Source organism: Hippoglossus stenolepis, chromosome 5, assembly GCF_022539355.2.
Source record: "Hippoglossus stenolepis isolate QCI-W04-F060 chromosome 5, HSTE1.2, whole genome shotgun sequence".
Classification (NCBI taxonomy): Eukaryota; Metazoa; Chordata; class Actinopteri; order Pleuronectiformes; family Pleuronectidae; genus Hippoglossus; species Hippoglossus stenolepis.
Genome location: NC_061487.1, coordinates 6,733,051 through 6,760,916, shown reverse-complemented (window position 1 = coordinate 6,760,916; position 27,866 = coordinate 6,733,051). Strand labels below are relative to the sequence as shown.

General features: G+C 40.2%; 1 protein-coding gene across 2 annotated transcripts in view; it reads left to right on the top strand.

Annotated features, from left to right (window-relative positions):
- LOC118109629 (delta(1)-pyrroline-2-carboxylate/Delta(1)-piperideine-2-carboxylate reductase-like) overlaps positions 1-24,459 on the top strand; it is an 84,597-nt gene extending 60,138 nt beyond the window's left edge. The window contains exon 3 of one of the 2 annotated variants that reach the window (XM_035156904.2): positions 23,087-24,459. In XM_035156904.2, the coding sequence (XP_035012795.1) occupies positions 23,087-23,220 (134 nt within the window). In that variant the 3' untranslated portion in view covers positions 23,221-24,459. Of the gene's footprint in view, positions 1-99; positions 1,142-23,086 lie in introns of those variants that run through there. The other variant, XM_035156905.2, reaches the window with a different exon arrangement.
- The last annotated feature ends 3,407 nt before the right edge of the window (positions 24,460-27,866 follow it).

Sequence of the window (27,866 nt, the reverse complement as noted above, 5' to 3'; positions counted from 1 at the left end):
ATCTGTAATCCTGGTCCTTTGACTAAAAGTTTAACTGTTAGTTAAAAGTGCGGTTGGTAATTTGTTTCTGAAACACTTTTTTATATTATTTGTTCGCAGACCTTGCAGGAATGTAATCAGCATACCTGTCACTAATGGACCTGCCTGCCGGCATGTACCCTGCCCCTGTGCTCTCTTCAGACAGAGACAAACAACCCTGAAGCGTAGACGATACTCAGAAGTTAACGAGCGAGTCAGGGAAAAGTCGGCTTCTAGCAGTTGTCAGTCAGTACATGTTTGTGTGTTTTGGAACTTTGACAAGAGGGCCGATGGGGATGTATGGTTAGCATTTATTCAAAATGTTGCCTAAAGCCTAATGCCTAATGCTGCTAGCTTTTCTGGGTTTACCAACCCGAGCATACAAAGCTGTCATCATGTAATGTCACATTTTGCACATAAATGTACCTTATCTAACCCTATTTAAATGTACTGTATCTGTGTCTGTAGATAATCTCAACTCTTCAGTGTGCAGGAAGTTTTCCTATGAATGGGAGGGTTGACTCGACATCATCTTTTGAAAAGTCTGGATTCAAGAGTTTAAATCTCATAACTCTTTATATTAGGCTACTAAAACGTATCTTATCATATCCATGTGGTTATGTGACCTGATATGTTGCTGTGGAAGTCTGCTCAGTTAACAAGAGGCACACAGTAAAGCAAATAAGCATATTTCCCAACAATAACTTTGAGCATTATTATTTTCAGAAAAACATGACAGGAAACTGTGTTGTTTTAGTCAAATTCAATTCCGGTTTTGGTGCTTTGTGTAAAAAGAGAATATATTATAGGACAGCCTCAGAAAACAGCTTTCAGAGGTCATGTATCTTGTTTGAACAGAGAATCCAATTTAAGTGAAAAAGTAATTCCATATACACTATGGTACCGAACTAGAATATACTGTCTGCAGACCCTGCTGAAATCAAGATAAGAAAATGTAAAAGAACTGCTTAGATTTGGAAAGTCACTAATCTGCTAACATTAAAGTTATAAATGTTTACTGAAACAGGCTCCTGCACAACAGGTCAACATGTGACCATTCATCCTCATACAGCACAGAATTGACCTTAATTCAGACAACTTAAAATAAAAATGTACTAGTCATATAATCACAGATATCGAGTACACTAAGAATTTATTGAGAAAAGTTTATTAGAGACAAAACACTTATCTTATAAACCTCATGTTTTCTTGCACTTTTGTGGCAGATTGTTTTTCGAGTTGACTCTGTGTAGATGTCTATCTCTACTAACAGCATTAAATAAAGATCCTTATCTCGATCTGTCTCTCTCATCACTTCTTCCTCCCGTCTCTTTCCTCCCATCCCTCTTTTTCCTGCAGTCACTTCTTGGCTCCCTGTGTGTGTTGGATTTGAATCAATATCCTGCAGTCACCAGGAGACGGGGCTGTGTTTATTCTTGTAGAGCCTCAGGTGATACAGCTGCTCTTAATATTAACTGAGCGATGTCTTGAACTGTGTGACATCAGAAATGTAATATCGTTGATGGATGTTACTCAGGTGCAACTCTTTGGGATTGTATATTTAAATCACACAAAAGAAATTTCCCACCATTTCTTACAGCACTGTTTAAGTTTATTTTAGGTGACGTGCACATTCATTCATTTAAATATTGCTGTGTCATAACATCCTAGAATTTGAAGGAAGTTCCAAGCAATTCTAGCTACTTACTGTCTTACAGATAGATAAGGACAGATAGATAGATAGATAGATAGATAGATAGATAGATAGATAGATAGATAGATAGATAGATAGATAGATAGTTACAGTGTAGGTAACCGATGCCTACACTGATGCCATCATGCCCCATGCTCGTCCTGTTGTTAACTGACTGCAAAAAGTCATCAGTTTATTTGTTTATTCAAATTACCTACCAGTCCTCTTAACTGATAGCCGATTAAATTATTTAATCTCTAGGTGACAAATATTTGTCAGTGTAAGAATAAGGTCCATATTAAAATATAAAATTTAAATTCTGCACCTAACTATTTAAATGACTACTATTTTTTACTATTTAAAACCATTGTGTACTGAATGGGCATCAGTATAATGTTTTTAGGAGGTTTTATTTGTGTCTATAGAAAATTAAATATTACAAATTTAAAACTGGATATCGGCCAAGCCCAAGTTGAATATGATGTTATTCACCTTGTTTGTGACTCACACACAGACACACGGACTGGGACAATAATTCAGGCCGGGAATTTGACTCCTTAAGCCACCCTTTTCACGCAAAGCACCAGGCCTCTAATTTTGTAGGCTGACCCACATTGTTGCTGTAGCGGTTACCAGCCTAGTAAACAAGTAAACTCACTGCCCTCTGTCATCTTTTTAGTGACATCATCTTTGTCAAGTGCCATAAGAATCTGTTGCCACAACCAAAACAGTGAAAATATGATATTTCAAGGGCTTTTACTTTGAAAAGCTACATCAGATTGTTCTGATATTGTCTGAGTGAGACTCTGAGGTGGTGAACTGTCATAGTGAAGTGAAATTAGTCTGTGGGAACAGGTGGTTTCTCAATGACAGTCCAATATTTTGTGGCTTGAAATTAAGGTTTTCTTCATTATAAAGTTTGACTAACTATACCCACAGTGGTAATGAGAAATCATAAATTAAGAAAAAGTCTTGTAAGTTTATAACATTCATTTTATTATTCATCAAACTTCATTCAGTTCAATGCATTTTGTGTATTTTAATTAATCAATAGATTTTTTACCTCATTAATGAATCCATGCATTCACAGACTGACCAAATGTGACGTCCAATTTACAGGAAGGTCGCTTTTATTTTGAAATCACTCTAACATGCTCGTAACTTAATGCTTAGAAACAATGTGCACCTTGAAATGAGTGGGGGCTAGTTTGACCGTGTGTTCCGGAGTGGAGGCTTGACCTCAGTCCTGCACAGTGTGAGTGTCACGTGACTGACCTGGTCCCTTCCTGGCAAACATGTCGCTTATTTTGCAGCATCTAGCTGCATCTGAGGAAGGAGCTTTTCTCTTCTTAATTCTCTTCCCTCTCTGCTCCACCTTACCATGAGCTTCCATTTCGCCGGCGACTTGTTATAATACTATCAGAAGCGTGTGCACGGCTGCTACAACAATTTCAGATAGCGGAGCTGTAATATTTCCGGCTGCTTTGTGCGTTGCCGAGAGACGTCACATCCGACCTGATTATGTCGGTTACGTCGACTGGTGGTGAAGGTTTCAGTTCAAGGCCAAAAAGACCATCAGACCACGGGAAATGTCCTGGTGCTCCCCTGCTCACACACAGTCTCCAGTGAATCGTAGAAGTCTGATGTAACACTGTTTACCGATGGCGAGATATGATCCTATAATCACATGTAATGATATAATTGTCTCTTTAACAAACTGCTATTTGAGCTGTTTTTTTAAACAAACATTGCAAATGACAGTTTATACAATTACCTCAGATGCCGTTTTAGGCTCAAACCCGTTTTCTGCAAGCAAATGATAAAAGTCGATGCTAAAACTGCCAAACGCACATCTATTTTCCATAACTGATGTAGGTAAATTTCATCCACCCTTCACAATAGCAGACTGGATCAGGTTTCAAGGGAAATTTCCACCCACAGTTGTACTAATACAGGATTATCTTATTTTACCTTTAGGATATATAATAGTTCCATAAAGAAGCTAACCCTTGAGGTTGAATTGCAGTCAGATATAATATTTATTAATTGTTTTGCAAAAAAGCTATAAGACAAGGTAAAGCGGACTTTATTTATTACTGCTGACTGTGTATGCCAAATGGCAATTCATACAAGCACATACAAATTATGTAGATTTGCCATTTAGATACCAGACATCTCATCACCGCCTGAAGCTTCTCTTCGCAGATAACGTGCATGTGAAAAGAAGAAGGGATCAAGCTGCTGCACGATCACAGTCTACTGTCTGTCCAAGGGTGCTCTGAGGAGCTACACAATCATGGCAGGCAAACTGGAGAACGTCTTCTTTGAGAGCACACACAAACACACACACACATTTGTACATCTATCTTAGAGAGGACATTCATTGGCATAAAGCATTCTCTAGCCTGTAAGCCTCACCTTACCAATCAAAACTAAATCCCCCACCACATACACACACACACACTACTGACAGATCTGGAAAATCCCCCGTCCTCCCCCCCCCCGGTCGTAACTTTAATTGAAGCCTCATGCCAGCAATTGCAGCATTTGCTTTTATAGCCCAAATTTAGCAAATGATTTTAATGAGAGGGGGACAGAGGCTGAGCGATGCTAGCAGTTTAAAGCTACTGTTTTAGGGGCCACTTGATTCAAAACAAATGTGTACCCCCAGCTAATCCCTGAGTAGACAGAAACATATCAATCAAGGTAAAAAACAAAGCCTACACACTTTAATTTATTCAGATGTGCCATGTAAAGACATCTTTGAAGCGATGATTTACCCAAGCTTTTTCTAAAACCCTTTCTCCCTCTTGTAGAAATACAACATGTAATCTTATTATGATACTATGACATATTTTGAGATCTTTATTGGATTCATGTCACAGAAAAAGAAAACTGAAAATGTCTTTTGATACTTCGTGGCTTACGTCTTTTGAGTTAGTCTGCCAAAACTAACCTCAAAGAAACAAAATTGCTGCTTTGGGGAGGCTGGTGGAACATGGAGCATTTGCCCCCGGGCAGCTTCTGTCTGGGGAGGGCTCCACTCTGGCTCCAGTGGTTTACACTTAGCTGGGGAGTCTTCAGCCATATGTGGTGAGTTGCATGTGATCAATGCCACTTGGGAGTTTAGTTTAGTTTTCATGTGACGGTAAACAAGCTGACTGATGCCAGTTTGTCAGGAGTACTGTGTACTGTCTATGTTATCCTTAAAGGACTTCCAATCAGTTCAATGTTATTTCAGGAGATGGTAATAAAAACCTCTGAAGGGATTTTTCTTGCAATACAGTGTAAGGGCAGGGGATACTTCTGTACCTCACTGCATATATGCTCTGCATGAATACAATATATCTCTATATTTATTATTGAACCAATATCTATATTCAGTCTGTGACATCAGGTTACCAAGCTCCTCTCAAACTGTCTCCTGTACTTCAGTGAGTTCCCGAAATTGATCCTTTGAAATGCTGGATTTTCCCATGTGTGACTTTGAGCTTTGATGTAAATTTGTGAGGAAGCATCTCTTTCATGCTCGTGCTTTGATTCTGTGAGAATGACTCTTTTAAAGATCTAGATAGCCTTCAAGATAGCTAAAAAAACCTCATCTTACTTAATATTTTTTTACCGGAGGCATTATGTTTTTGGGTTGTCCATCCGTCCCACTATGAACTGATTAGATTTTGTGGTCAAAGGTCAAGGTCACTGTGACCTCACAATGCATGTTTTTTGCCTTGTGGATGTTATATCCTTAGAACACCTTGAGCGAATTCACTTGAACCCAGATTTCATTTTGGTTGCCAAAGGTCAAAGGTCAAGGTCACAATGGCCTCACAAAGTATGTTTATGTTTTTCATGAACCTGATATCTTAAGATCGGCTGAAGGGAATGTCTCCAAACGTTCACTTGGACTCAAAGATGAATGGATTCGATTTTGGTTGATTAACACAATGCACCGAGTTTGTTACACCAACTCAAAAAGTATGTAAAAGATGTAAAAAAAAATATTTAAAATTACTGTCTGTTTACATTTTTTTGTCCAACAACAGTTTATTTATTTCCATTTAGTTTATCCATGCAGAGCCAATGCTACATGCTTGGCTACGAAAATTCAATGAATTCCTTTTTTTTTTTGTCAAGAAATTGTATCAGCACATTACTAAAAATGTTAAATTGTTCCTTTAAATTTCCGCCTCACCCTCCCCCTTTTCATCGCAGTGAACCGGTAGCAAGGATGTGTGGGTGCCTTTGACCCAGAGTGACAGTTACTTATGTAATGACTAGTCCCTGCACAATGAGTGGGAGAGCAGCAGTTGAGCATGAAGCAGTACTGTCAAGGTCAGTCTATAATTAGCAGCTCTTGGCAGGTCAAAGTCGAGGAGGACGGAAGTGTGGCTGCAGTCTAATTAGCTTTGGTGTAGGTGGAGGAAGGGAGGTGCACAGAGTATATGGAGGGTTCGGTTACACACTGCGGTTACAGGCATCACACAGACACAAGCACACACACACACACACACACGCATGCATGTTTCATTTCTAGTGTCAGCCATCGATGTTTGACCTGATCTTTGACATCACTTCACCTCTTATTTTGTGAGAGGTTGCTGAAGATCTGTGAATTCAGTGGACTTTTGCTAGTGGTGGATATAGAACCCCAATAGATCTGACGTAAAGAGGAGTCCTTCATTTGTTTTAAACTTCTCTAAAGCAGTTACACTGACTCTTGTCAGGGCAGGATGTCAGAACTGATCTCCAGATTTCATTCAGTTTCAAATCACAAAGTAAATGGATTATATCCACAGCTTTTTTTCCAGTCTTATTGACCACTCAAAGCACTATACACATCCATCCATTCACACACAGTTCATACAGCGCTAATATATTGCTTTTTCTATTAAACACCATTCTCACAATTTGCAGAGGACACTTCGGCATGAGGACCGAAGAAGCTGGAGATGGAACCCCTGGCCTTCTGGTTTGCCCCACCTCCTGAATCACAGCCACCCAGCATTTTATTAATTAATAATAAATAACTGTAGAAAAACAAAAAAAGAAACAAAGAAATGTAGAGTTGTATGAATGTAGAAATATGGAAATTGACCTTTTCATCGCAACCTGTATTTATTTACGTAATTTCTTTATCCTTCATATTATAGGTGGACATCCTAAATTAAATTGTAAATGCATTTACATTTAAATATAACAGACACTTGTCACTCTTTCTTTTGTTTCTGATTTGTGCAAGAAAAATCACACAAATCATTTCTTGGTTTTCACTGTAAAATTATGGAGATGCAGCTCGACCATCCGACAATCTGTTGGGGTGTACTGGCCCCTTAAGAGTATAGGGGGGAAGGCGTTGCATGGTTCATGTTCCACCTCACTTTCATACATAGGTGAAATTTAAGCTTTTCCATCTTAACCTCAGCCTTTCTATTTTACTCTACAGCTCACCATTACCTGTAGTCAACATCACTTTGGCATATCTAATGTGTGCTATTGTAGCATCATTTGTGGCTGAGGATCATAATCATGACATCATTTGTGTCTACAGTGTATAATCTGCCTGTTGAAGCTGGTGTTCACTTCATCAACTTTAAGAGACAGTTTTGCTAACTTGTAAAAAGAAAGAAAAAAACCTTATCTTCCCTCTATATCTTACCACTGTAACTGTCCTCTGCTCTTTTGCGGTATCCGTTACAAATAATCTTCCCCGACACGCTGTCTTTCCGACCCCCCCCCCACCATCATCGCCACTCACCCTCCTCCCTGTCTAGTGCAGTGATAGATGTTATCAGGGCTTTTTCAGCAGAGGTGTTGCAGAAGTAACTGAGTCAGAAGGTACGGTTGGCTGTGTGCCAGAAAACTAGAGCAGAGCTCTGGCTGTGATCACAACACTGCTAGTGTGTGTGTGTGTGTGTGTAATGGGTGCTGACTGGAGGAACTGTCTTCTTAATGTTTGCTTGGAGGGATTGGACATCAGCCAGGTAGAGTTTAAGATTACTTACGGGCACCCTGACACTTGCTGGGAGCAGGCTTGTGTGTGTGTGTGACTATCTATTATTATGAGGGCCAATATTGGTTCAATACCATCATTATGAGGACATTTTGACTTTTTGAGGACATTTTGGCTGGTCCTCACAAATCCAAAGGGTTGTTTGAGGGTAAAAACTTGGTTTTATGGTTAGAATTAGGTTTAGGTTGGGGTAAGGGTTAGGCATTTAGTTGAGATGCTTAAGGTTATGGTAAGGAGCTAGGAAATGCCATTGAGTGTCCTCACCACTATAAAGAGACACGTGTGTGTGTGTGTGTGTGTGTAGCTGCTTTCAGACATGCACTGAACTTCAGAGAACCTCTGGACTTTCTCCGGAGAATCTGTATGTGCGAGTGCAAATGTTCAACGAAGTGCCTCCGGACTTTCTATTGGCTTTCTCCACCTGGGCCCCTAGTACTAAGGCCCAATACCATTTCACCCCTTTACACTAGCCCTTAAACCTTCCCCTTTGTTTTGCAAGTTCACGTTTAGGGGTGGGCTGTCCCAATACCTGTTGGGACGGAGGGGTACGGCCAAGTGTTGAAAGCCGTATAGCCCTTGAAACAAAGATTTTTGCGACCGTCACTTCAAACCAAGGGGTATGGAAATTTCCCAGGGTGCCTTGCGAATCACTGGCAAGCTGGGAGAGAGACCCACAAATGCAGCAATTTCTCCATTAATATGGATTTAAAAAATATGATAATAATTGTAATATCGTTACAGTTGTATTATGGTCACTTTTTTCACAACAACCTTAAAAAATAAAGATTGCTAGCATTAGCATGAGCATCCAAGCTTTTTAATTTCAAATGTCATTGATTCACCTGCATTAGCATAGATGTAATTTGGATATTATAGTTTTGTCACTTTAGTAACTGCAAACAATAGCATTGGTTTATTTAAGATCTCAACAATGTTATTACAATGACATCACCGGCAAAACTGTCTCGTCTGTTTACTGATGACGTGTCGGGGTTCCTCGACGACTACTGATGATGTGATGGCCTCTTGAAGGGCTGTCCCAATTCGTAGGGGGAGGTTTCAACCACTACCCCTTGTGAGTCCGTTTCAAGGGGTAGTGGTAGGGGTAGGGAGAAGGGGTGAAATTGGATCGGGCCTGAGTCAGCAAGTCCAGAGGAGCTGATGTGAGAACACAGCAGGATATCCTGCTCACAACTCACCTGAACACTCAGGAGATTTCTGTGCTGTTGGGAATGTGTCTGAGCGAAATATCTTCTGCCGCGTTGTGCATGTGTGAAAGAAAACTTCTCCGGATATCCTCTGGAGGTCATGTCTGAAAACAGCTTATGTGTCTGTGCGTGTATTACTAAAATCTTTTATAGCAGGATCGCCACCTTCCATCAATGTAATGTTTGTGTGTTTATTTATTGTATGAATGTATGTAAGCGATTTACTTGGGTATGAATAAAGTTTTTCTTACTGATATGTCACAGAATGATGGAAGAGACTGAAGATGTACAAATTAATTCTGTCATGCTTGCATAATGACAATGACAATTGAATTTGAATTACGTCCCATAAATCGGTTTACACAATGGCATTTTGGGGACGGAGCTCAACATCCTTGTATATGTGTGTGTGTGTGTGGGGTTAAAGCTATACTGTGCAAGTATACATATCCTCTTATGCAGAAACATAGGTACAAAACATGTTTCAGACACAAAGTAATGGATGATTTATAAGGACGCTCAACTTGAATTTTTTTGTATTTGTATGAATCAAAGGCGAAATCTAAGTAGAACTTGTCTTGTCCATTTTTGTTTTTAATGTTGAAATTTATGAATCAAAAGCTATCCATCCCTACAGAAGGCTTGTTTATTGGACTAGCTTGTTCTGTTCTGTAAACACATGCAATTATTTAAGAAAGCTATTGGACTTGTTCCAAACTACACGTTCATTAAAAATGCAATACTTTATGGTGATGTGCTCCTAAATGTGAAACTGACATGATGGTTTCGGGACGTACCTGATAAAGTACAATAAAGTAGTATGGTTGTACAAACATATACAAAATAACAGTAAAGAAAGTAAAGAAACTGTGACCTACAAAATCACAGATGGACAACTGACTAAGTGCCGACAGATGGTTTCTCACACTGTACAAGCTACTGACTGGCACAGCTCCTAAATCCTCCCACTCACACACCTGCAGACTGACTCCCACAGAGCACGCAAACACACACACACACACATCGCTCTGTCCCATCCCCACTCAGCCTGCCCCACCCCTTCATCATCCATAGCCCCGGGCCGTGCGGGGATGAAGACCGACAGAGGCATGTCTGGACGTCTGGATACTGCGTGATTCACTCACAGAGCTTCAGCTGGGGAAAGCACTGAGCTGTCTGTCCTCTGACTTCATCCAGGAGTTTAGATCTGGAGGCTTTGTTTAGGCTGACGTGCTTTAAACAGCTGCAGATGAACAGACGAGAACGAAATACAGAGTCCAGATTTACAATGTGGACTAGTTGATGGATTATTTGATCTGTTTGGGCTCATTAATCATTACAATTGGGCTGCATTGCAGACAGGGTTGAGATAAGGATAAGACAGGCACAGTAAAAATAAAAACACATCAATCAGCTTTAACCCAGACCGACACACTTGGTTACAAAGTTACAACGATTTCTGTAACAGACCTTCGTGCCTTTCATCTCCCGCTGACCTCCAGACTGGGGCCCTCAGAATCAGACAGACAGATAATGTTGCTACATACTCCCATAATTAAAAGTGGGATTAGGCAGCAATGGCATCATCATCACAGTATGTGTGCTTGGGTTAGATGTGTAGGATATATACGTGATTCTTTGTGGCTTATCTCAAATGACACAGTCCATATTTTTAAGTTTTAGTGGGATTAATGTTATTAAGTTAAAAGTTTATATGGGCCTGTACAAAACAGAATTACAATTAAAAAAGTAGTTAAAAAGCAGTTATTGTAAATTTAGCTTGCATTTATTATTAAATAAATGTATATAAAGACATGGTTGTTTCTCTGTCCAGAAGGAGCCAAACCCTAATGTTGTCTCACAAACATTATAGCGACAGGAGCTACACTCGCACATTTAATAAACAAATAGTGCCGATAAATATGTATAAAATATGACCAAAAGCCAAACAAGCACGTACCCCTCCATCTGCATATCTAAACACACAATGTCAAAGGTTGCATTCACTCTCCCGGGATCGTCACAACGTGCTCTGACAGGCCGGATTCATGGGGCAGAGACGAGAAGACACTGAGATTACAACTGTGTGGGAGGACTCCACACATGCTGATTCTAAGAAAAAAAAACACACACATGGCGTCTGGGGGCTCACAGCTTACAGAAAGAATATATCTGCCTTCAGCTGTAATGAAATAGTGTATCTGGACTGAAAGTGTTAAATGAGTGGATCATCTTTGTAGTCATTGCGCGACACTTTAAAAGGTCTACGAACTTTGTCTTTATACAGATTCAACTTTACTCTTTCATGGTTGTTTCTCTTTTTGTTGCTATGATTTTTTGCCAAACAACTTTTTAATTGACAGAAATTTTATATTTTCACTGGGTATTTATTTAGTTTACAATAAAATAGAAAAGTCAAAAAATATTTGTTAATGTGGCCTGAAATGTAAGACTTGGCGTCGTGTAAAATTGGATCAGCAACTTGATTTTGACATTTCTCGAGCATAATTTAACTCATCATCTTAAAGAGAGACAGGTTCTTTCTCTTTTTCCAAGTTTGGAAGAAAGAGCTGGTTTAACAAACGTATTTGTCTATGTCTCATAAGAGGGAGTATAATACTTGATGTTATCTGACTTAAGTCATTTTTAAACATGAATTCCAGAAAATGTCCAGATAATGGGGTCCGGACTTTGTACTGAGTTTGCCTTTCACATTTGAAGACTGCAACGGGAGATTATTCAGTCAGGCGCGTTCACAACAACAGGAATATTTCAGGAGCGTTCGGGGTGGGGGTGGGGGGGCAGGAGACAGATCCACTCTGCAGATGTTTCTGTTGACAGCACATGGACACTGGCATCGGCCCTTATCACCAAAAGCTCTCCGATTGGCATCTTCTACGTTTATGACAACTCTAATTCATCCTTAGATGTTTGTTTGCTTTTTTTCTGTTTTGTGTTCACCATTTGTTACGAACATCATCAAGACACCTATAGATCGTGATGATTCTCTTGCTGTGTTCTCTCATGTGCACACTCACATTTTATCTGGAGTTTTTACGAGGGGGCTGGCAGAAGAAACTCAGTAGATCTTCAGGAGCCTCTGTATCAAACATTTGTATTCTTATATACCCCTCCGTATAATATAGTTCGGTGCATGTCTGAAAGCAGGTTATGTCAGTGTAGAATTGTATGACCCTTTGTTAATAGCAGTGCTGACGGCACTAACCTGAGTGTGTCTGAAGACGTTGCTTTTTGGTTAGGAGAGTTTTCTTTAGTGACCTCTGACCTATTCTCAGTATGCTTGAGTGATGGGTGAGGTCAGACCATGACAGAGGAGATGTGGGACTTGTTTTCATGACGACATCTCAGTGGGGACTGTCCATCAAGCAACTCAACAAATCAGGTCTAACATTTACTTCAACCATGAAATCAGTTGAGCGGTAATATTTTTTGATTGGTGGGAGATCCCAGAGGAGTGGAAGTTGAGATTTTGTACACACAGTAGCACACAGGAACCTCTGGTTTATCGAAGGCTACTCATTAGCCCAATCCTAATCACTTGGCTAGGTTTGCTCTCAACTGGCGGCTGCACACGTGTATGTATGAATTTGCAGTCTATGGAACCTTGGCTGCCCCGTGGGTAGATGTCTGCCCACCCGTGGTCGTCTAAGTGCTGCTATTTAGGGGTCTCCTGTTGGCTCCGAGAGGTTATTACCATGGAAGTGGGGTCGGGCCGGAGCTGGGGCCACACTGCCAGATAATTGAGGTCCTTGTGGAGGTGGTCACATTTTAGTAGGTTTTAAATAGCAGACCCTGACTATTTTTTTTTCTTCAATTCAGTAGAACGGAGACTGTGATTGTAATTGTTTGATAGTCCACACATTTAGCTGAGTTACAGTCCTCAGAGGAGTTGTATACCTCTGACCCACAGCTGCTGTGGAGCACAGTGTCTCATTTGTTTTCACTGTTGTCTGGGGTCACGACATTATTAATGATGCTTGCCAACCTTTAAGTGACATGGGTCATATTATGGATTTGCTACGTTGAAAAGAAAAAGGTTCCTCTGTGTATAGAAACAGCTCTAATGAAAGAAAAAACACGACTGCTTAATCGCACCTCCATTTCAGTTAAGACTGTGGTCCATCAATAAAGCAAAACAAGTACACTACTCAGTCATTTTCTTCAATACAACACCTATAGTGAATGAACACATACATTGAAACAAATGCTGAATGCTTTTGTAATTGCCGGTTGTCAGTAGTGTTGGGCAGTAATATGACTCCTATACACTGTGTTTTACTGCAGCCAAAGTCACAATGTAGGTGTGAGTATGACCATGGCTATATAATACAGCATTGACCAACAGTTATTCTGTGGCTCAGTTATTATCAAGTTGCTGTGCACAAAAAGTGATGACACTTATCATAATCATGTCATTTTCAAATACAGCCAAAAAACTTCAGAACATGTATTTATCCTTGTAAAACACAAAAATATATAATTCTAAACTATATTATGAATGTGTCTCCTTCCTGTGAAACAGCTACAGAGCCACGACCGAGTCAGAACACGTAGCAGCAGAGCTTGTTGAAAGTTGTTGTCATGTACCCTTACTTGAACAGTTTTAGAATCAGCTTTTTCATTGTGGTCAGGGGTGTTGCAACAGGGTAGGCATAGCGGTCAATTGTCTGGGGCCCTGGAGCTGAGAAGAGGCCCCCAGGACTACTGATTAAGTTAGTCCACAGCAAAGAAAAGTTTTGTTTGGTTCAATATAGAGCCCCAAGTCTTTTTTGCCGATAGGGCCTTCAAAGTCCCTTGACACGCTCCTGATTTCCGTGTGTTTTTGAGGGAGCTGTGTTGAAAAATAATAACTTTTTCTGATGACTGATAATAAAATAAAGTTTACTTTTCTGTCAGTAATGTGTAATAACTAGTTTTCCAAGCCAATAAGCCAGATTGCTCAGACTATCAAAATAAAGTAAAAGGCTCCTTGAATGCTCTTCTCAGGTATTTTAAGGTCCTAAAAGCAGCATTGGAATCAGGTTAAAAAGGGCTGTTGACATGGTTTATTCTCAGCTACCAGGTGTTTATCATGTGTAAATATCCATTTGTGTGATTCTATGTGCACCCACTGTAAGCTTTTGGGTTTGCGTATTTACATTGTGTGAATACGCTGCATACTTTATCGTACTCAGGCTGCATCGTGTGCAGCTTGTGCTCTTATTTTACTGGGCTTCTCAAAATAGCTCTAGCCCCCAGAGTGATTGTGTGTTTGTGTGTGACGGACACTTCTAAAAACGTGGGGGGAAAGCTAGCCTGGCAGCTCGAGTTGTCTCACAGCCAAACCTCCAGCTCCAATGTGTGGTTAGCCCTGCACGACTATACTTAGCGCAACGTACCCTGTGTGCAGCTATGTGTGTAGGTGTGTGGTGTGTGTGTGTGTGTGTGTGTGTGTGTGTGTGCACTGTGGGGTCTGCTAGATAGAGACAAGGGGATGACTGTATCCAGCCCTGCCTATTAATTCTCTTGGGGTGGGGGCTGTGGCTAACGGTTAAAGCTAACCACAGCTAAATTGAGCCTTAGAGCCTTTTAGTGGAAGATATGTGTGTAAAAATGTTAGCTTCTTCTAACTTCAAAACTATATTGAAGTTGTTCAGTTTGTGTGTGTGTGTGTGTGTGTGTGTGTGTGTGTGTGTGTGTGTGTGACAGAGAAAGGCTGGGATTGAAATGTACTGTATGTATTTGGGATAATAGGAGATGGTGAAAGAAACTTTAAAAGTATCTTCTGCGTCATCTTCTTCTTCCACCTTCTTCAGAATGTTCAAATCCCCCCCGTATTCCATCTCTGTCCTCATTCTGTCCTCAGCTGTATATATGTTTTGCAACAGCATCAAAGGCCGTAACAGACCTACTTCCACTTTCCTCTGATGATAGCAGCCCCTTTGATCAGCATCGGGTAAAATGTGCAGATATCTGTTATGCTGCATTCACTCACACAAACAGACTCAAGAAAGTGACTGAAGAAACAGGATAATCATAAAGCACATATTCTGCTCAACTATGTCAAAGAACTTTAAAACAAAACAGGAAAAGCTTATCACTGCACTCAACTGCTTCCTGGTTCTGTACAGTAACTTCCACAAGCTATGGAACCTCATGTCACCTCAGTCTGCCTCATTTACTCAGATAGTCCAAACACAGCATATGCATGCATGCAGTTCTAGTGAATTTATAGCGTTACTAAGATACTTCTTAAAAAACAGGTTTATATTCCTGTCCATAAAAAAGCCTTAGGGTATGTTAATTATATTAAAATATTTAAACTTCGAATTTTATATTAAATTACCTGATGTTTGTGAAGACTTGCACCTTAAATACGGGAAAAAAACTTAAGCTGTGAATCATCTATGAGTCACATGAGAAGTGAGGTGAAAATGAAGAGAGATGCAGGGAGTACAAGCGTAAGGAGAAAAGAGAGAATGAGAGGAGGGTGAAACTGAAAACTGACTGAGATGATGGGAGAATAGCATAAAATAAATTTATAACTCACTCTCACAAGTTAATTCTGGGTCATTCCTTGGCAACGGTTTAGACGTTTATGGTCACAGCTGGAGTTCAGGGCTAGTTTTAAGGCTTTGGCTCTGGAATACAGGCTCGGGTTTAGAGTTCATTTCAGGGTTTTTGGGTTAAAGTAATACAGTTGCAATCCAAAATAAATCTTTGGTTTGTACAACAAAAAAAAAGAAGAAAACAAGAATTGACTTGAGTGTGTTTTGTGTGTGTGTACGTGCGAGTGAGAGCGAGGGTAAGAGTGTGTGTGAGGACAATGGCTATCGCCTGCATGCCTTCACTACGGTACAAAATGTTCTGGATTCAGGAGGGCTGGCGCCAGACCAATTCTCTGGACTGGAGTAACCTCAGTCTCACTGCACCATAACTCCTCTGGCTGGCCTTCGTTGACACTCAAGCTTAACCCCCACAGAGCTACAAACACGTATACACTGTATTGCTAATGAAACCTTTTTTCACAATGCACACACACCCAAAATCTGATAAATTAAATAACTTAGCAAAATATCCACCCACATAATTTTCTGTTCTTGTGAAGAAGCTTTACTTACGTCTGGTAACAGAGACCAACACTGACTTTTAACCTTTTTTCAGTGCTGTTTCTATTGTTTCTTTCTGGAATATTTTCATGTTCATGTGTTTGGTCTCAGGAATGCTCTAGGGGCAGCTCTGACCTTTTGCTACTGTATTATTGGTGTTCTGTTGTGCTTCTTACGTAGGAAATGAAGCTTGTATTGTATTGACTCACTCATTGTCCCCCCTAATTTTTCAGCCATAACAATGGAGTCAAGATCCTTCCACAGTAGTTAAACTTTAAAATGAACTGCACTGTCACAGCATAGCCACCGACTTGACAAGCCTTTGGCTAGCAATGGCATTAGTCTTGCTTTAAGTAGTGCTTTTGTTTGAATTGACCCATCACCTCAATCATGGTTGTCTCTTAGCAGGATTATGCAAAAACTACGGAAGAACTGAGCGGATTTGATAAATTAAAGTAATACAGAAATCTTTGTGAATAATAAGGCATGTTTGAACAGGTGAAATTTGTGCAGATCCATAAAATGATCTGGATGAATCTGATCTCATAGTGATATGGTGATAAAGTGACCAATCAGCCTCTGCGTATGTATGTGCTCTCTTGAGTGCCCTTGGATTTTGGGACTGTTGAGAATATATATCTCTACATTCGTATGGGCCCTCAGTGGCGATATTGTTTTGAAAGATTGCCATGATATATTTGACTAAATTGTGTTCCTCTGCACATACAACATGAAGTGTTCTCCACATAGTTTGTAATGTCAAACCATTTTGACATATAAACCCACAACTGCACACAAATGGACACTGTCCATGTTCGCACCTACTTGAAATCCTCATGTAGAGCAGAATTGAAAGAGACCGGCACATACTTTATCCTGGGGAGCTGCTGCTGAGAATCTATTAAACATCCAGTTCAACTAATTCTGACATTTGTGTTCACACCTATCTCCACTGAGGAGTTGTTGCACTGATGAACTGATGCACTGATGCACTTCTCTTTTTCACTGTCCTGACCAGCGAATCGGAAGTCATGATTTACAGATTAGACCTGTTATTTCACAAGACTTTGATATCCATTGAAACTAGAATGAGATTTTTTGAGACTCATTTGGAATCTGAGGACGATGTATGACTCCATCTGGCACCAGGAACATGGGAGTGCTTGTGGAGCAGCTAAGGGATGACTAATAAACACCCACTTTACACTGGTAGAATTGTGTCGTCTGAGCTGTGCGATTGGCTCGTCTTGTTTCAGGCAGGAGAGAGAGAGAGAGAGAGAGAGAGAGAGAGAGAGAGAGAGAGAGAGAGGGGCTTCAACTTTACTGATGGTCGTCGAGCGCTGGAGGCTCCTGGGTCTATGTAATACCCCTGCCGTCCTCAGTTACCATTTAACTTGAATAGTACAAATGGGTATGGCACATTCTTTGGGCTGGACGACTTATACTTACAGGAAGCCTTAAAGCCTTCTGACTCCATATGGCTCCTACATATTGTCTCAACCAGCAGGAAAGCCCCGATTTTCACCACTACTGTGTTTTCACCTCAACTGCAGCTTTCCTCTTGCAGCCACTGGGTGTGCAGTGGTGTGTGTATGTGTGCATGTAGGTGGTTTAATGATTGTCTGTGTGGCTGCTGAACTGCGAGCGTGTGTATTCAAGTGTGTAACTCATTGTTCATTGTTGCGTTGGCTGCTTTAAGTGTTGGTGCAGGGAATTTCATTCAATCCAAACACTTAAAATGCAATTCATCAAAGCACACCCAGAGCAAGATGTCAAAAGGCTGCTGATGAAGTGCTGTGTACTTTCGCATACTATATATAAACATGAAAAGCTGCCAAAGGCTCTGTGAATATTAAAGCTTAATATGCTCTTCACTTTGTGACATTTCTGAAAGAAACCAGACAGCAGCGAGGACTGTGCTAACACACTAAAGCACACATTCAGAGTGTACTGCATTTACACACGAAAACTAGACTTTAAACTAGACTTTAGCAAAATCAACAGCATCCAAAATTTTTGCAGTAGAGTGTATAAAACAATGTGTCTTCACTTCCTCCTGCCATACAAAAATTCAGCAAAAATAAACATAAAGGGTTGCTGCCATCTTGCACTTCTGATGTCCTGCCAATACACGCCATCAACCAATTGTGAGTCAGCCTCAACTGTCAAACATGACATTCAACCCCATTTTCATTACATCAAACAACTAATTGAAACCCAATTTAAAAGAAAATGAACACTTGAACTTGTACTCTGACTTTTTATTTTGGTCCATGTCCCATCTATGGATCAAACATGGAGGAGGCGGGGTTTATGACCTATACTGCAGGTAGCCACCAGGGAGGGATCTTTGCAGTCAATGGTCATTTCTTTGGATATCATGAGTTAGCTGCTAGCAATGAGATGATGCATCTAGTTGCACCAGTTGCATAGAGCATGAATGAAACAGCTGGTGCGATGCTCCTTTAAGGTTGGATCTCCAAAGGTTGTGCTTGTGTTTGTCAGTAAATTAGTAGAACATGTCTCAGTGCTGTCTTAAATACAGACTTACAGAAATACATCAGTACAAACCAGCTAACGGCGCACAAGACGACAGGGGTTTAAAACAGGAAATATAACATTTCAAACATAAAATGTTGTATGAAAGGTCAATTTGGTGAAGAAAGATTTTTGTTAAATTGTCACAATTACAGCCTTCAAATATCAGTTGTTTTGACAGCAAAATACGCAGAGAATGTATTTTATTATGGATTAATATCTTTATTTATTTCATTATTTATTTAGTCATTTCTAAGAGGGCTTGTAATGTTTAGAAATGTAAATAGCTTTACCGAGCTCACATAAACATTAAGATAAAAAATGTAATCTCTCTAACCATGCGGGTAAACACAGAGGACATAGTTTTATTGTGCTTGCCTCTAAACGTTTTAATTCACTCGAGGCAATTTACAAATTTAGAGTCATTAGTACAACAATTGTTCTCAAAGGAACCTGTATGTCAGATTATTTCCATCACAAACAGTAATTTAGCCTGGAATCGGCTCCAGCTATCTGTTGTTGTTTCCCTCCTGACAGCGTCCACAGGCAGAAAGATCCCACAGATGTCTTTTTTTAGCTGCAGATGGAAAAAACTGTAAGTGTTTATCATTATGGCTTTCTGCCTGTGGGCTCCAGCCACTGCAGCCAGGTGGGATGTGAGCGTCCATATAGACTCTCCTGTGTAGACGCAGCGCTGCGTAGGCCTGCTGCTGTGCAGCACCAGGCTGCCGTGGAATTTTCATTATTTTCAAACAGGCTGCTCCGTCTTGGGTGGTCCTCTCCATGTGTTGGCCACCAGTAGTGTAAATATGTTAGTTTGTGTGTGTGTATGCCTTAGTGAGTTTGTGTGCTTGCACGTTTCGTGAACAACTTTTGTCCATGTGGCTTTGCAAGTGTGCGTTTTTGCCCGAAACTGCACAAGTCACGGATTCTTTTCCCATGTAATTAGCCATAGCTGCATTTTACGAGGGTGATAATCTAAAGTGGGCGGCGGCCAACTAGTTAGGACACAGCTAAATGTGTCGGAAACAGACAGAAATAGCAATATAGAGAATTTACGCAATCAACAAACACTAATGGATAGAAAAATAGAAGGAATGAAAAGATAATAGACTCACAATATAAACAGCATTTTCACTTTCAGTAAGTTTCAGAAGATAATTATTCCCTGCTAAAAGTGACATTTTTAGCGTGTTGCATGATTCCTAAAACAGCAATTGTGGTTCAGGATACAGATTTGAGAACAATGAATATATAAAAAAAGGGATAATTACTTGCATTACACTGACAATGAACAGATTAGAGGAGGTCTCCTGCATGTACCATCAACAGTTCATTTAAAGGTTCCAGTAATAACTGAAGAAGTAAGGAATATATGCTTGAGATTCAACAGACCTTCTCTTTCAAGGACATTCATATTTTCCGAGAAATAAGTTAAATTACAGGATTCTTTCAATGAAATGTCATGGGAAATAATTATTCAGGAAAACAGACGAGCAAAACAAAAGCTTAATGTCTTCACCAAATGCTAGCAAGCTACAGAGTACAAGCGGGACAATGTTACAAGCAGCATGCATCTAACAGGTATTCTAATATTTTGCAAAATGTCTTGCCTGGACTTGTATGTATCATCAGATGATGTTCAAACTAGGTTCCTGCAAAAGTTGAGCCAAGATAGAAGTTCCTTGCCAGTTTCAATTTTTAGATATCACGCTAGCACCAGCATCTGGGTCTGAAAGTAATACTCTGGCAATAGCTGCCACACCTGTCAACAACTCCCCTGTACCTTCATGTTCTCAGCAATGTGTAAACCCAGTAAAAGTGATGCCTAAGCACACAGACGCACAAGCTGAATGAAGTTATTCCGTGTACAGGAACGCTAACAAAAAACACGGGCCAGCCTCTAGCATCAGCCCGTACTTGCATTGCCGTGATTTGCTCAATAGCAATGCTGGCCAACTAAAACATTTGGCAAATTCATAATATTAGTAAACGTGAGTTATTGTTATTATGCCTATTCTGGGACAAAAAAAGACATGTAACATTTTGAACAAATGACTTAATCTCTGCATCTAGATAAGCTAGTTCTGAGTCAGTCAAACCAAGAAGGCAACTGCATCATGACACAAAGAGGGTGTGTGACTCTGCTCAAGAAGCTACTACTTTATCTTTATGTAGAAATCTAAACATTAATGTTTAGTTTTTCAAGTTAATTATAGGTAGGAATGTGTCCACGATCACTGTTCATGTGTTTGTGTCATGTTTGAATGCAGCATTCATTCATGCATTCATCATCTGTTATCATCACATATATCTGAGAATTCTCTGTAAACAAAGCTAGCGGAACATTACATCAATTAACCCTCTGAGACCTTCATTATCTGTTCCGTATTTTAGTTGTTCACTCTATTTGTGGAAAATGCATGTCCTATGTGCATTCACCACAGCTTGATTCAGAGCACAACAAACTGAAGTATGTGTGGTTGTATGAGACAGGGAGAGAAACCTGCTAAGAAACCTGATGCTTCTCCTCCAAAAACACATTTTCCATTGTTTTGGCCAATTCCACAAATCTGGGAAACAGCCAGGCCCTGAGCCAAAGAAGCCGACTGCACGTTTTTTTTTAGAGCTTTTTGTGCCATCATTGTCTCATTACTAATCTATCACACTGAAAACATGGAAACTCAGTTGGTGTAGCACAGACAGAAATAGCAGCAGAGTTGGTGGTGTCACCTCTACTTGGACCCAGAGAAGATCACAACCCATTGTTTTGGTTTAGACAGTTTCCCAAGTATCTGTCTGATAAGGAAAGGCCAAGTGAAAGTAGAACAGGTAATTACCGAGTACAGCGACAAAGAAAGATGTTGGCATTCAGACCTCTTATATCTGAATCATCATTATTAAGCGTAAGCCAAGGACAGGAATATGGAATGTAGCTGCTGGTGAGATGTCATTGTAATAACACTGTGGATATCTTAAATAAACCAATGCTATTGTTTTCAGTTACTAAAGTGACAAACCTATCATATCCAAATAACGTCAATGCTAATGCTGGTGAATCAATAACATTTGACATCTAAAAGCTTGGATGCTCTGCATTATTTCACATATGAATCAAAAGCAGACAGCTTCAGTTTGCTAGCAGTGGTCTGTATGCAACCCTGTCAGGATGCTTTGTTATTAGAGGAGCCGTTAAGTTCAGTAACATCGCTGCTATGCGCTGGTTCAATCAAGTGCATCATGTGAGAGGGGGATAGCGATATGAAATTATGTGAAAATACGGGACTATCATCAAAAAATAGGATTACCTGTATGCTAGCGCGAGCGCGATCTTTTGTTTTAAGGTTGTTGTGAAATAAATGACCATAATACATGAAAATTACATTAAACTAAGATATTACAATCATTATCGTAATTTTTAAGTCCTTATTAATGGAAAAAATACTACGTTTGTGGGTCTCTCTCCCTGCTTGCCGGTGATTCCGAAGGCATTCTGGGTATCCCTAGGTTTTAAGTGATGATCTGAAAAATCTCAGTTTCGAGGGATGTAAAGCCCTACGCCGTAGAACTACCCCTCCGTCCCAACAGGTATTGGGACAGCCCCTACACGTGAATACGCAAAACGAAGGGGACGGGCTAAGGGGTAGGGCCAAGGGGTGAAGGGGGATTGGGCCAGAGATGTTAATTGGATAAAATTTAACATGAGGCCATTGAGTTAATTCACTGTGTCTACCATTATAAATAAATGGGAGTGAAGAACAGTGACTTATGGGTGAATGGCCAGAACAGAGTAAAGTCTGGACATAACTTCAAGAAGTTATTATTACATATTAGTAAATGTTTTAGCCTTTTGTCTCTTGTTTTTCCTCCACCAATTTTTGTATGTTTGCCCTACAGAGACATTCCTTTGCTGAACCACTGTTTTGTCTGAAAGTGCATGATTCTGAGCCATATCTTCATCAGTGTAACAGTTGAACTCTTTGACACGAGCAATCTACGCCCAACTTTTTCTTGATGCAGAAGGTTTACCACAAAGACATTGACCTAGAAGGAGCTTTCTGCTATACTCTCCCCCCCCTGCAGTCAGAGGAATGTAATGCAATAAGTTAGAGAATGGGGTTTATGGACAGCACAGCCACTGATGGACTATGGAGAGGCTGGAGCGAACAGGGAGGAAGAAAACAACTAGTTTAAGAGAAAGTGGAGCATGCAAAGAAGAACAAGACAACAAGCTGTTTCTCTTTCAGTTTCTGTTTTCATCATCAGAACCAGAGAGAGAAACAGCATTTATTAAAAGTAACACATCTGTGAAGTTGTTGATCTATTGTTTTTAGTAGAATAAAGAAACATGTAGGTTTTTGCTCTTCGTAGTCTTAAGGGCAATTTTTTCAGTTTCGATACGGATAATTCAGTTTATTAAAGTGAGCATTTGTGTGTGTGTGTGTGTGTCAGTCTGAGTGAGTTTGTACTTGTTTGTGTGAACATGCCTCTTTTTCTTCCCCACTGGCAGGAACAATAGCCTGCGGGAAAGTCCTGAGGTGCAGCCAAAGCCAGGAACAATGCGAGGGGCGTCGCGTGCCTCAGCAGGAGGTGGTTCATGCCCGCCGGGCCCTCGATGGCCAGGACGTCGAGAGACACGACTAGAGCCAGGTGAAATGCCTGGCATGCCACAGGCCCATCTGGCTTCCTGCGATGGAAAACGGTCCCGAAGAGAATGAGAAAGTGCAGGACTGTGTTGGCCGTCCAGTGGAGTGGAATGTCGGGGTATAGGGAAGAATGTAGACGAGCCAGCGGTGCTGATTGGACCAGAACCACCGGCATTCAAGGACCAAAGAATCTGGCTTTAACTTCTCAACAGGAGGGGAAGATGAGGTGGCAAGAGGCCAAGGCCAAAACATACACTCTCTCAGAGCTCCATTTAATAACGTGTCCTCCACTATGTCGACAAATAAGTTGGTAGAGAAAACTGATTAGTTTTAAGAAGTAGTAGAAAATGGTAAAAAAAAAATGAATCCATTTGGCAGAAAAGCTTTGCTCTCTGATGGAGTCCTTAAAGAATGTGAACAGCAACTTGTACTCTACACGCCAGAGAACTCATCCCCCAAAAGAAACATACATGAGCATAAATCTCTGTTAAATCAACAGTACGAAAAAACGGCAAACAATGGAGGAGGACTTTGGGGGATGGCTGAGGGAGCTCATAATCAGCAGAGCAAAAGTGATAATGTCTGTGCTATACACCTGTAGGAACGAGAGTAGACATGTACATTGCATTCGAAAGTATTAACTTTTTTGCAGCATATTGCTCGAATCCTATTTCCCCCCCTCCTGAATCTATGTTTGTCCATAATAACATGTTGTTGTTAATAACAAATTGTTGAACAAAAAAGAAGCTACAAACAGATCTCAGAAGTATTCAGACCTTTCTCTTGTGCTCACTTTTACTTCAGTGTTTCATCATCACAGGGAAGATACACTCCTCTTACTGTTCACTTGTTTCCCCGTAATCTTGACTGTATATTGCCAAACAAGCAAATGTTGTTAATACACAAACACACACAGATAGAAACATAAAATCTCACCACCCCTCAACAACCACTTTGCTGATTTGAGATAAACAAGTGAGACAAGCCAGGACAAGTCACCGCGCTCGCTTTTCCTTTTTGGCTCCGCTTCATGTCCCAGATCTCTTAATCATTCCCTCTGAGGGAGGACGAGGATTTATTCCCGAAAAGGAAAATGTCAATGACCATTTTGTGAAACACCTTTTACAGTTTCCATGGGCGATTAGGAGTAAATCCTGAACACATAAAAACAAAAACAGCCGTAAATATTTATGTATGTCCCCCTTCTTTTTCTTTAGCTCTCAGTTTTCTCTCTCTCTCTGCCTCGTATGTGTGTGTGTGTGTGTGTTTATCACCATCCACCATCGTTCCCTGAGGTGTGAATTATATTAAAACCACATGTGCTGCATTGGCCTTGAGACATGTCCAGCATTTCATTCTATATACATTGAATTCACGGTACCTGCCGAGTTGGAAAGAGCAGGGCACCAAAAACACCTGGAATCATTCTGAGAGGTGTAAGATGGACAAGCTGTGCTTTCAGTTTCAATTTGTGTGTGTATGCATGTTTTATATAATGATATTTTATTAAAGTTCTCTCTATCCACTCTTTTCATACAATGTCAAAGACTCCATTTACACCTGGAATTAGAATGTGGCTTGTCTCCAGTGGTTATATATATATATTTATGATTTTAACCTTATTACATTTTCAGCTGGTATTAACATGTGACTCCAATGTTCACATTGAGATATGATTGTTCTGTCCAGCTCTCATCAAAAGCTTCTTCTTACACAGTACAAAAAAACACCAAATGACTAAAAAGATAGAAGAAGAAGAGTAGAAGAAGTTGTTGCTGTGAAGCTGCATTATTCTGTTTACTTGCTTTCTGATTGGTCGATTATCGTCTATAGTTTGCTAGCTAGCTGCTACCTCAGTACAGTCACATTTGAGTTTATATTTTTGCCCTTGCAGGCGTTGTTGTGGCTTGACAAAGTCTTGCATTTACACTTGTGTGCAGTGTGGTCCCAATGCATCCCTGATCACATTAAACACAATTGACCAGTTGGTTTGGCCAACAGGATCAATATCCATCCAGTTGCAAGAGGTGATGTTATGTCATGCATGAAAGAGATATTCTAGTTTCAGTCTATGTATTTTTACTCATTTGTAATCATGTCTATTACACATTCTACATCCAGAGTTTTAGCTCAGAAGTCATTGCTGTCGGTAGGTAGCAGATTGTCGTAGAAGGAAAAGTCTGAGGACTGACTAATGAGGTGGAAGTGTTGGAGTAAGGGTTAAAAATGCTTTGCGTTCAACTTTGGTAAACGAGTGGTGAAGGACCAGACCCAATCAGGATGAGAATGACGGTGTCTGCACCATTGTTTCCAAAAGACTTTACTTTTCAATTCTGGAGTTTTTACACAAGGACAGCAGCATTTCTAAAAGTCTTTGTTTTAGGCGCTGGTCACGAAGCTAAATTTAGCACAAATTACTCGAAAACCCATTAGTGTGGATGTAGCATTAATCTGACCTTCACTCTTACTGGGGTTGCTTGAGTGGCGCTTTGACTCAGGCTGTTCTTTGCAGCTGTGGATGTGGAAAACACTGAAATGTGGTGTCTAACAAGTATGCACAGCAAACAGATAAAACTCTGCTGACCTTAGTTAATTAAATAAAAAAATGTATTAAAAAGAGGACACAGGTTTTTACAGCAACTCTTTATCATCACTGCATCAAAAGGGTTGGATTTGAATTTCAAAAAGAAGACGAATAATTTTTGACTTGCAAAGAGAATAAAATCAATTCATTCATTTGCATCACTATGTTTGAGTCAAATGAATCTGCATCTTAATGGCATTTCCCCCTTTGAATCACAGCCGGAGAGAAACCGCCTCATTTTCCCATCGGAAGTTGACAAAGCTCTGTGCAGATCGTAAAAGGTGCTCTGGGACGTGTTAGGCCCTTCTGTCTCAGCGTCCTGTAGCGTCCCGTCCTTTGTGTCAAATCTCATTTAATCACTGTTATTGATTGTTCTTAATCACAGCTATTGCTTTCATCTCGTTTGGTGACCACTTCTGCGATACTAACGATACGCCCAGTGCCATCTGCTCAGAGCGTGAGGCAGATCTGGTTATCAGCCATGTGGCACGTATTCCCAGTAGACGTGCCCATACTACGTCATTCAGTCAACCTCCTCGTGCAGCAAAGAGCTGCCCCCGCCCCCCAGCTCATTACTGTGTTTCCTGCAGGATGCTTGTTAGTGGGGGGAGTGACTGTGTGGGGATGGGTGTTCAGGGGGAGGGTTGTCAGGTGCTAGTCTCTTGATTTTACCCTTTAAATGTACCCTTAGCAGGCGATTGTTTAGTATTTTTCTCTGTGAGAGATTCAACATTATCAAATGTGTTTTAAGATTGCAGTAATCAAAAGATCTACAGTGATGAATCTGGATTCGTAATTCACGATTCAATACTTTAGCCCCGATTCCACTGTTCAAATTAACCATGTCTTCTTTATTTTGAAAGTCTAGATGATGATGCTGCACTTTTTCACCCAAACACATACGAGGAAGAAAAGAGCCCTTTAAAAGAATAGAATAATAAATCCGAAAACCAATGTTAAAAAAAAGGAAATAAAACCCATGTCAATTAATGAATGAAACCCCAACTTTTAAAATACATAGATAAGACACACCCAGTATATAAAGTGTATAAAATTCTAGTGGACAGCCTTAGGATAGGTACATTCTGTAATCTGGTTCCTCTCTTTACACTTGTCAGTCTCTTAAGAGAAAATGAAAAAGCACTTAGCTGGGTGGGAGGGGTCCCTCAAAATCTTTCTTTTGTTGTCTGGCCTTGTAGATTTCCTCCAGTGTTGGGAGAACATACCCAGCGATTTTTGATGCAGCACGTCCCACCTTGTCCAATCGTCTCTCCTCCTCTGCAGTTATCGAAAAATGCCTTTTACAACACACTGTTAGACATGTATATTAATTGTATATTATTCTACTGTAAATGCATTTCATAATGAAACAGCTTTGAGTTAAGCAGTATGTCAAACAGTGAGTAGATAGTGTAGAATCAGAGCTTAACTTAAGTCTTTCTGTCACAGAACAGATTCCTTTTCACTTTTTCCATTGATTAAACACGAATAAATAGCTTCTTCCACTGATAAAAAAGCACAGACATGACTTCTTTAGAGTAAAACATAGAGAAAAAGTCATAGACATCATGCAGTTGCTTTATGACAAATGTCTTCTGTTACCTCAATTTCAAAAAAATACAGTAAGTTACTGTAAATGACATGTTGCATCATGGACTTTACCCATAATTCCATGCAAATTGCAGTAAGTAACTGTAAAGATAGTTTATGGAGTACTTATTGTGTATTGTGTCATATTTAACTATAAGAATACAGCAAAAACACAGTGCAGCTTTCTACTGATGTTTTCAAATTGAATTTTCATGTCTCCAAATCATTTTTCATTGGCTTTTTTTATGGCAAAGCATCAGTGGGAAGTAGGGGAAAACAGTGACAAAGCACAAAGGGAGGGCGGCATCCAAACTGAAGGGCTTCCCTCAAACAACTCCTTAGAATAGAGGTAAAAGAAAGACAAGAAAAAAAGTTTGGTGACGAGCAGCTGAATGTCACTGAGCTGATAATGGAAGCTCTGTGCTGGACATGGTGGCCTGCAGTTTTACAGCCTTTTACTCTATGGTAAC